The following is a 10,609-nucleotide window of genomic DNA, read 5'->3' on the forward strand; positions in this document are numbered from 1 at the left end:
CATGAGCCATGGCTGCTGAGCCTGCGCATCCGGAGCCTGTGCTCCGCAACGGGAGAGGCCACAACAGTGAGAGGCTCATGTACCGCAAAAAAAAAAAAAAAAAAAAAAAATCGAAATTTTGAGGAATTCAGGGTTCTCATTTCCCTCCTTTTCCCCTAAAATTCCTAATACTTAGAAAAAAATCTCATGATGTTAAAATGGTTATATGCACAAGCTCATCACTGTAGTAAATATAAAATGTATTTGTGAGATCTAGGAATTGACTTCAGATAAATTGAGAAGAAAATTCTAAAATAATTTTTCTTGTGAAGATTTAATTGGCATTTAAAAATATAAAACCTTGAGTGTACATAGAATATAGAGGGAAACAGTTCTAATACAAATTGAGAATTATTTTCATCTTTTAAGTTAAAGACAACTCTTACTTCAACACATAGGGCTTATGACAAGCTTATATATTGAGTTAAATGTTATCAGAGATGAAATATTTATAAGATGGTACCTGAGGAATACTTGTATATTCTCTATACAATGATGAAGAACCAGTTAAAAGGCATTAAAAACAGGCTAGAAAAGCAAATATGAAAGTTTACATTTCTGTAGAAAAATCCTATCACAGCATGAACAACACTAATGATTTAGCAGGAAGCACTGATAAGGAAAAGTTGGCTGACTGAATATCAAGGAGAGCAATTAGGACTCAGGAAAACAGGTTTCTAATATTAGCCCTATCAACTAAAATAACTACTGACAGTAGATCAATGGAATTAAAATCACATATACCAGAACTAGACTGGCAGGCTTCAAAACCCAGCACTGTCATTCATTGCTGAGCAACTTCAAAGTGCATTTTTTAGGTCTTGAAGGTTAAACTCCATCAACTTTAAAATGGATAATAGTAGCCATCCCAGAGCTATTTTGAGCTGAAAAAGATAATCCATGTAAGGTGCTTAGTACAATGCCTGGCACATAACAACAGCTTGCCATCACTGCTAGAGCAACCTTGAACAGTCCAACTACCTGGTTGTCAGTTTTCCTCAATGTAAATACAGGTTTGGCTGAGTCATTTCTAATGCCTTTGCCCATCTAAAACTAAAATCTACAATGTAAAAGAATATATATGGCCAACTCTATTTCTAAAGAACATACATTTATATCTTTCACTCTAGCATGATTAAGGACATGGTAATTTAAATGCTACAGAAGGGCTTCCCTGGTGGCGCAGTGGTTGCGCGTCCGCCTGCCGATGCAGGGGAACCGGGTTCGCGCCCCGGTCTGGGGAGATCTCGTCTGGGAAGATCCCATATGCCGCGGAGCGGCTGGGCCCGTGAGCCATGGCCGCTGAGCCTGCGCCTGTGCTCCGCAAAGGGAGAGGCCACAACAGTGAGAGGCCCGCGTACCACCAAAAATAAATAAATAAATAAATGCTACAGAAGAATCATGTTTTTAAGTCATCCCTTTGAAATTAGTTATAATGCTACATTTAGTAAAGCCAAAGTTTTATGCGTTCTATACAACCCACAGGAAATCCATGATCTTCCATCGATTATCATGTTTAGCAACTACAGTTCTGAGAGTACAATGGCAAAACTGTGAAAACCAATATGATCTTAAATGGAAAATGAATGTCATATAATTAACTCTACATGTTTTCAGTAGTCTACTTATGGTTATAATTTTGACTTTTACTATAGAGTATCTAAATATATTAATTTGGCACCTACAACAATTTCTGAAAAACAAGTCTGAATAGGAATCTCAAGGTAGACAATCCTATTTTTTTTTTAATGGCAAGAACATTTGTTATTTCCTATTTAATAAATAGAATAAGTAGAGATAATACAAATTAATCTAAAGATCTAACAAAATCTCTCTACTGAAATGTTACAATTCAAAATTCAAATGGCAGGCCAACTTTTTTTATTGCCAGAATATTAAGATTCTTTTTTAGTGTGACTCAAATATTAAAAAAAAAAATCAATTTATCATGGTAACATCAAGATTAAGGAAACATATCCCACATGTTTCTCAGGGACAAGCTACTGATACCCACAGACACATTAACTGTGCACCAACCCAAATACTTTAATAGAGATTTTTTTTTTAAGTATTTGGAGAACTCTTTTTCGTATACTCTTAGAGATACTACTGAGAAATTTTAAAAGCCTTTTTAGTTTAAAAAAATTATTAAAGGTGTGTGTGATCATTGAAAAGAGGTTATCTAAAAATTTTTAAATGTGTTGCAGATAATAAGATAGCACTGGGAAAAAAAGTTATAGCTCACCTCAGTTAGGTACTAGCACGGTAGACCAAAAGAATAAAATTACATTCGCCTATCAATGTAAATGTTTGGTTATGTTATTCCTTAATATTAAAACAAAACAAAACACACACACGTGTGTTAAAATCTGACAATAAGCTCTCAAACCAGCAGAGTTTACTAGTCAATACTCATTCCTCATTTTTATATTAGTAAAATTGGGATTAATGCTGTGGGAGTTTAAAAAAAAGTTTCTCTTAAATTCATAGCTGTGCTACCTTCAGTTTCATTTCCAGAAACCCTTATCTTTAACAGATCTCCACTTCATACTTGACACAATTTACAATCATTCAAGAAATTTTAGTTTTACCTTGTAACTAGTTCAGCATAAAGTAGTTCTGTAAGCCATAAAATTAATCTATACTGTGTCCTTACCATCAATATTTAGCTCAAAACAAACGTGGCAGAAGGAGAGTGTTTCTTTGTCTGTTCCCAGTTTACAAACACTGCAGATGTTGTCATCATTCAAATCAATGCTTACAAACTGCTCCTCTTCGTTCATAGTGCCCCTATTAAGAAACAGAAAAAGAAAGTTACACGATTTCAAGAACTTGCCATTACGGCAATATTAGTAACTTCTAGGAAGACGGAAGGATGCTGTTCAGGTTACCTAATGCAACAGCCCCATCAAACAAGCATTGCCATCCGTGTACTTCAATATTATACTTTTACTGTGCAAAGACACAAAGCTAGTAAAACTTAAAGCCTAGCCGTAAGTGACACTACGCCTAAGCGCCTTTTTTGGTCCTGTGTTTTATTTAGTTGAGGAGGTCTGACGGAAAGCAGTTTTCGGGTATTCTAGCCCACCCCCATCCCTGACCAGGTGTAGAAGGGGCTTAGCAGCGACACATATTCAGCTACCGGGGTCAACCTACTTAACGCTGTTAAAGGTAGGACGAACGATCTGCTCGGGACACTGCTTTGCTAACTTCATTGTGGGAACCTCAGATGCGTTTCGCTAGCTCGGCGTAGCGAGGTTTCCTATTCGAGATCCGGGGCAGGAAAATGCACATGGAAAAGTGAACACTAGGGAGGGGGGCCCGGCCGCTTAGAAATCATCCCCACGGAAGGTCGGGCAGCGGCTCCGCTGTGCGGCCCGGGCACGGCCGGAGGCGGGGTGGCCAAGCCAGGCTGGGGGTCCCGGAGCCCGGCCGGCGGGAGCGCCGCGTTCCCTCGCCCCGGGCTTCCTCCCACCCAGGAAGAAGGCGTTCGAGGGCCACGGCAGCTGGTCCATCTGGACTCAGCGCCTCTGGGAGCCGGATCCCCGGCGGTGGGGGCGCGCACTTGCCCCTCAGGGTGCCGCGGACCCCTGTCATTCTCTCCGACCGTCCGTCGGGGCAGCCCGCGCGGAACAGCGCCAGGGGCCGCGGGGCTCAGAGTGCGAAGGCGGTGGGACCGAGGGGGCGGAGACCGGGGCGCAGGCAGTCGGGGGCAGGGGAGCTGGGGCTTTACCGTCCGGCTTCGCGCGCCGCCGCAGCCGATCCGCGCGGCCCAGGTTCCTCCACTATTGTTTCCGGCCGCAGCGCAGGCGGCCGCAGCGGAGAAGGCTGCCGTGCGCCGGCCCCGCCCCCTCCCGCCGGTGCCATCCCTCGGAGGCTCTGGGGGGATGGGGGACGGCGCGGCTGATAGCGAAGCCGCGCGCTCGCTCGGCGGCCGCGGGCACCGCCGCTCCCCTGCTGCACCGACGCCGCGGCCTCAACTCGGATTTTCTCTTGATTCCGCGCCTCTTGGCCGGGGTCTCTTACCGTTCTATGGAAGGTAGCTCCTCGCACGCCCCCTCCTCTAGGCAAGTAGATAGAGGAGTCCGTTACCACCTCCCCCTTCAGGGTAGTGGAAACTACTGCCCCCGGGCGGGGGCCGCAGGGGGGCGGGGGCAGAAAAGTGACGAGTGTATGGGTGAGAGGGCCAGAGATGCGTGGGTGGAACTTCGTGTGAAATCGGTAGACTGAAGCAAAATAGTATCATTAAACTTTGAGTTAGGTGCCAGTTGAAGTATTTAGTGAGGGAAAAGTTCTTTTTCAAGTTTCATGATTTCGGGATAATCTTATATACAGAAGCTTATTTTTTACAGATTGTTTTAGAAATGGGGCGCCCCTCCCCTGTAATATGGCGCATTCCTTACACGCCCACGAGGGTAATCCCGGAGCCCCACCTCTTACTTTAGGTCCTGATGTCTTTTTGCCCACTTTGCTTGGCATTTTAAACCATTTTTTTTTAAGGTTATAATTCACGTAACACTTTCACTTACATTTTCTGTTGTAATCCTCAAAACAGCCAGAGAAGAGAAACGAAAAGAGTTCTCTTCTTTTGCATTCTAAAAATGACTAACCCAGATTATCTATTGGTTAGAAACAGAGCTGGAACTTGAACCCAAGGCTGCTGACGTAAAATCGCTGCTGTTTTCCAGAGCATTATAAACAGCTGTCCTGGTTACGCCAACAAAGAGAAAGGGGACTAGGTTGTCAGTCTACATGTAACCCGTGGTAGGAATGGATTCCATAGATCTTGGGAACTTCTAGGCCAAATTGGCACTTGATATAAACCATCAGTGCCCCAGAAAAGTGGTCTGTGTTTTTGCTAGTTGAAGTGTAGGAGATGAACCAGCAACATTGGCCTCACCTGCCTGGTATCTTGTTAGAAACGTAGACTATCGAGTCTCACCCAAGACTTCCTGAATCAGAACCTGCATTTTAACAAGACGCCCCAGGTGATTCCTATGCAGATGAAAGTTTGAGAAGCACTAATTGAAATAGAAAAGTCTATGCGTTTTCTACTTGAATTTCAACATTCTAAGTAAATATGACTAAAATGTCTTACATCTTGGATTCTACCCATCTTTTCAATGAAAGTGCTTTCTAAAATCAACTAACAAGGGACTTCCCTGGTGGTCCAGTGGGTAAGTCTCTGGGCTCCCAAAGCAGGGGGCCTGAGTTCGGTCTCTAGTCAGGGAACTAGATCCCACATGCATGCCACAACGAAGATCCTGTCTGTGTGCTGCGGCTTAATGATTTTCTTGTATCGAACAAGTTCTTTTCATTTCTCAGGGTTATCTCTCTTTCTGTGGCATTTTGCCTTTTTAACTCTCCTTAAAACTTTCGCCTTGTTTTTTATTTTAAAATTATTTTTAAAAGTCTATACATTGGGGTTTAATTTACAGAAATAAAATTTTCCCGTTTTAAAAGTACAGTTGCTGAGTTTTGTCAAATGTATACAATAGTGTGTCCACCACCCCAATTAAGATACAGAACATTTCCATGACCCCAGAATTCTCTATGCCCCTTCTCAGTCAAGCCTCCCACCAACATCTGATCTAATTTATATCACTAAAGACACGTTTTACCTGCTCTAGGACTTTATGTACATGGGAATAAATGGTATGTATTCTTTTGTGATTGCTCTCATTCAGCATGTTTTTGAGATTCACAATGATGTTTTGTAATAGTAGTTCCTTTTTATTGCTGAATAATATTCCACAATTTGTTTATCTATTCACATATTGATGAATACTTGAATTGTTTCTAGTTTGGAGACTTATAAAGCTGCTATGAGTATTAATGTAAAAGTCTCTGTGTGTTTATGTTTTCTTTCTCTTAGGTAAATAACTAGGAGTGGAATTGCTGAGTTGTATGGTAAGTGTACACTTACTTTTAATTTTAAAAGAAATTGCCAAACTGCTTTCCCATGTGGTTATGGCATTTTACATAGTTAGGACTGTTTTGTTTTCTTGATGATTTGACCCTTTTTTCACTGTGATATTTTAATCTCTGGTGATATTTCTTCTCCTGAAATCTACTTTATCCGATATCAATATAACCACTCCTGCTCTCTTATGATTAGTGTTTCCAGGTGTTTCTTTTCTCCTCTTTTTATTTTTAACCCCTTTATGTCTTTATATTAATGTGCTGCCTGTTTCTATTAACAGACTATTTTTTCCCCTGCGGGTACATCATATTTTCTTGCTTTTTATATGATATGCATTGATTGGTTGCTGAACAATGTAAAAGTGATATTGTTGAGTGTAGTAGGCAGAATAGCTCCCCAAAGATGTTCACACCCTAATCCCTGCATCCTGTGAATATGTATGTAACATAGCAGAAGAGATTTTGCAGATATAATTAAGGTTGTGGACTTTAAGAGGGAGATTATCCTGGATTACTGGGGGGTGATCCCAGTTTAATCACATGAACCCTTAAAAGCAAAGAACTTTCTCCAACTAAAGTCAGAGAGATGCAGCAGAAGGGGAAGTCAAAGTGTCTGGAAACTTTGAGTTAGCATTGCTCTAGGAGCAAAGACTGGATCCCAGCTGACAGCCAGCAAGGAAATGGGGACTTCAGTCCTAAAACTTGGAGAAACTGAATTCAGCCAAAAAACTGAATGGATTTGGAAGTTCAATCCAGTACCTGGCTGACATCTTGATTTTAGCCTTGTGAAATTCTAAATGGAGGATTAGAAATCCATTGTACCTGGACTTCTTACCTACAGAACTGTGAGATAGTAAATGGTATTGTCTTAAGCCATTAAATTTGTGTTAATTTGTTATGGCAGCATTAAAAAACTAACACATTGAGTGTCTAGATTTTTAAAGAGTGTTGGGCTTTATTTGGGAGGCTGTTACTCTAGTAGCATATTAAACTTTGTGAGACTCTAGACTATCCTTTTGCTATAAGAATTTCTAGTTCTCTCTAAAGGAGTGGCTTAGGCTGTCTATTGTACGTCACAGGTCTTTTTAATAAAGCTTCTATACTCAGAGAAAACTCAAATTATTACTTTCCCTATGAGTTCCAGTAGTTGTTCATATTGTAGTTCCCAAGTAATTCTTTTTTCCCTGGTAATTAATTTTGGCCTAGCCTCTTGGAGCTTCACCCTGTACATGCACAGCTTAGCATTCAGGCGAAGAATTAAAGCGTTTTCTGAAACTCTTTCTGTGTATAGCTCTTCCTTTCTAGCATTCCTGATTACAAATTCCAGACATCTTGTACTCCCCAGATTCAATCTTTGTCTCCTCATCCCAGCTTTGCTTGGATCTCCTCATGTGGACCATGGTTTGAAAGTACCTCCAGGCATAAAACCAGGGCAATTGTAGGGCTCACCTCATTTGTTTCCTTTCTTTCTGGGATGACATGTTTGCTCTGTGTGTGTTCCAGTGTCTGAAAATAGATATTTCATAAATTTTGCCCTGTTTTCTAACTTTGAAGAGCTATTCTGGTACTCCTTACTCCATCCTGGCTAGAATCCCTTGTTATTTTGTCAGTGGATCCTTCATTCATCAAATAAGAGCTGCTTTCCAGGTCTGTTTGCTTCCGATCTAGTTTTTTTTCAATCCATCTTTCACAGTCCATTATGAAATAAACACAGGTGAACTCCCCTTCTCAAAAACTTGTCATGGCATCTTACCTTTCTCATAACAGTAATACATGAATCTATTCAGCATTTAGACAGTTACAGTGGGCTTTCCAGTTTACTGTCTCATTTGATAAAACCTAACATTTACTTGGATAGTCAAGGATTTTATTTTTAATTAACTGCAATCCTTTCTAATTTAGTAACTGAGTAAAGTGTGCAAAAATGTGTTACAAACTGTAAGGGGATATACAAAGATTAGTTATATAATTTGTTCTTGACCTAAAACAGACATTACCTTGACTTTAGGCTTAAATCAATTAGGAATCCTTTCAGATGAAAGTAACAGAAAACCTGATTAACAATGTCTGAATCAGGTAAGGTTTTATTTGTTTCACTGAACAAGATCTGAGGAACCATCTCCCGGCAGTGTTTCACTGGCTCATTATATCAGGACTACCCTCTCTGCGTCTATGCTGGCTTTCCCTTTCAAGAGCAGAATGGCTGCCCTACAGTTAAGCAATATATTGTCTTCCAGGCAAGAGGATAGAAATGGAAGATGTAGGGAGAAGTGCGAGGGAAAGCTGCCTCTTTCATTTTTGTGAGGAAGGAAAAGCTTTCCTGAGAGACCCCAGCAGATTTCTGCTTATATCTAATCACTAGAAATTATATGACAACAATGGATTCTAGGGTAGTGAGTATTTAGTTTTTTCAACCTCTGTAACAGAAGGCAAGGAAAAGAAGTTAGGTATATAAACCAACAATGACTGCTATAGAGTTTACATAATTTTCTTTTCTGAACATTATTTTTATGTCTGCTCTGGTGCAAATGACCCTCCCTCATCATTCCAATGAACGTTTGCTATAAAAATTTCTCTAATCTCGCTTTTCTGAATCCCCACAACTCTTGTTCATACCACTGCTATTCTTGGTATTTTTTCTGGCATGTTCCTATTTTAAAGTAAAGGATTCAGTATACTTAGTGTATCTATTCATCCATCTCTTACCTTTGCTGTCTTTGCTTCTCTTTATGTGTTAATTCATTCTCTGCTGTTGGAGATGTGCTTCATCCATTTAGCCTGGAAGATTGACACATGCAGCCCCAGGCTTAGAGCCTTCATGACCCCAAAGAACCCAGAAACTCAAGATGTGTGCATAATCAATTGCATTATTATTTCCACTTCTTCATACCCTTCCTCTGCCATGTGACCTCATAGCTCACTATAGTGGGCAGAATATATTTCCCCACCCTGATGGAATATTAATGAACATGATGTGAGCAGAGACCTTAAATGTGCTTGTGTGATTTAGCTTGGCTTCTTGTGCCTCTGTCATATATCACTAAGAGAATTTCGCCCAGATAGTTGCCAGTGCAAGGAGGATGAGAGATGTGGAGCAGACCTGCGTCCAATCAGCAGCCTAAAGCTAGGGAGGCCTACCTGACCTACAGACCTGTGATAGATGCTTGTTGTTATAAGCACTGAGTTGTGGGTTGTTTTGTTATGCAACAGATTGTAGTGATGGTTGTTAATACAGCAGGATTCTAAATGGCCAAGTTTAATTCATATGCTCATTTCTGAATCAATTATAGTGGCTAGTATTGGGTTGGCCAAAAAGTTCATTTGGATTTTCCATTAAGATGTTACGGAAAAGCCGAATGAACTTTTTGGCTAAACCAATACTTTAATTGGCCATGCTTGGATTACATTCCCGCATCTCCCACCTCACCCCTCCCCAGAAAACAGGTTGGCTCAGGAATGGGGCTGCAGGGATTAAAATTTGATCTCATAATATGGGAGAAGAACTTCTCCAAAGAAAAGTGGTTGTTGTTACCAGAAGAAGGGAGTTGGTTTGAAAATATAACAAACAGGCAAAAACTATTGTAATTCACTCTGGTGTTCTTTATAGTTCAATATTCATTGCTAGAATTTAAGCCGGTTGTTTGCAAGGAACCCTGCTTTAGTCATCTTGTATTTCAACACTTACCTTACAGATTGTGCTTGTATCAGTTAGGATTAGGTTTCACTGCAGTAATACAAAAACCCTGAGTACAAGTAACTTTAAAAGATAGGGCTTTATTTTTTCTCTTACATTAAAGTCTGGAGATGTGCAGTCTAGGGTAGGTGTGGTGGCTCTGACCCACAGTCCTCAGGAATGCATGCTGCTTCTAGTTTTCTACTCTGTCATCCCTAGGACGTGGGCTCATCTTTTTGTGCAAGAGAGAGCCCCTTTCGTTAGAGACAAATGTTAAACAGCAGGGTGGAGGAAGATGAGAAGACAGGGCAAAGAATATATACCAGCTGCTTTTTAAGGATATTTCTGAGAAGCTGCTACAAAACATTTCTGGTTACCTCCCACCCTTCCAGTGATAAGAGCCTGGATGAAAGGGAGACTTGGGATCAGACCTTTATTCCAGCATCCATGTGCCCAGCTAAAAATCAGGGCTTCTAAATAGGAACAGTGTATATTAGAATAGGCAACAAGCAATCTCTGGCACAGTACTCAATAGATATTTCTCGAATGAATGTGTTAGGTGAATGAATCATGTATTAAAAATTAAAATTAGTTAATAAACTCTGAAGACTAAATTTTCAATCTTAGTTCAATGCTGGCTTAAATAACCTATTTGAGATAAAATACCTATCCTATTTCTCATTTTTAGCAAGCAAGAAAGCAAAAATTGACTGTTTTAGAATTCTTTTTGCTTTACACTCAAATTGAGCAGTGTGGTAGGCTTATTTCAGTGTTGTTGATCCATTTTCTAAAAGTCAGGGCTTCCCTGGTGGCGCAGTGGTTGAGAGTCTGCCTGCCGATGCAGGGGACACGGGTTCTGTGCCCCGGTCTGGGAAGATCCCACATGCCGAGGAGCGGCTGGGCCCGTGAGCCATGGCCGCTGAGCCTGCGCGTTCGGAGCCTGTGCTCCGCAACGGGAGAGGCCACAACAGCGAG

General features: G+C 41.0%; 1 protein-coding gene and 1 long non-coding RNA gene across 7 annotated transcripts in view; one reads left to right on the forward strand and one right to left on the reverse strand.

Moving 5' to 3' along the window:
- The window catches only part of C1H21orf91 (chromosome 1 C21orf91 homolog), a 29,322-nt gene extending 25,182 nt beyond the window's left edge, over positions 1–4,140 (reverse strand). The window contains exons 1-2 of one of the 3 annotated variants that reach the window (XM_007106902.2): positions 4,066–4,140; positions 2,696–2,829 (exon numbers count right to left, since the gene is read on the reverse strand). In XM_007106902.2, coding sequence (XP_007106964.1) covers positions 2,696–2,822 — 127 coding nt within the window. In that variant the 5' untranslated portion in view covers positions 2,823–2,829; positions 4,066–4,140. Of the gene's footprint in view, positions 1–2,695; positions 2,830–3,195; positions 3,216–3,772; positions 3,883–4,065 lie in introns of those variants that run through there. The other 2 variants (XM_007106901.4, XM_055086198.1) reach the window with 2 other exon arrangements.
- LOC114486954 (uncharacterized) overlaps positions 3,946–10,609 on the forward strand; it is a 217,973-nt gene continuing 211,309 nt past the window's right edge. For 3 of the 4 annotated variants that reach the window (XR_008617875.1, XR_003681434.2, XR_008617876.1), the window contains exons 1-2: positions 3,946–4,078; positions 5,915–5,949. This is a non-coding gene — a long non-coding RNA (uncharacterized lncRNA). Of the gene's footprint in view, positions 4,079–5,616; positions 5,695–5,914; positions 5,950–10,609 lie in introns of those variants that run through there. The other variant, XR_008617877.1, reaches the window with a different exon arrangement.

Source organism: Physeter macrocephalus, chromosome 1 (genome assembly GCF_002837175.3).
Source record: "Physeter macrocephalus isolate SW-GA chromosome 1, ASM283717v5, whole genome shotgun sequence".
NCBI classification, from domain to species: Eukaryota; Metazoa; Chordata; class Mammalia; order Artiodactyla; family Physeteridae; genus Physeter; species Physeter macrocephalus.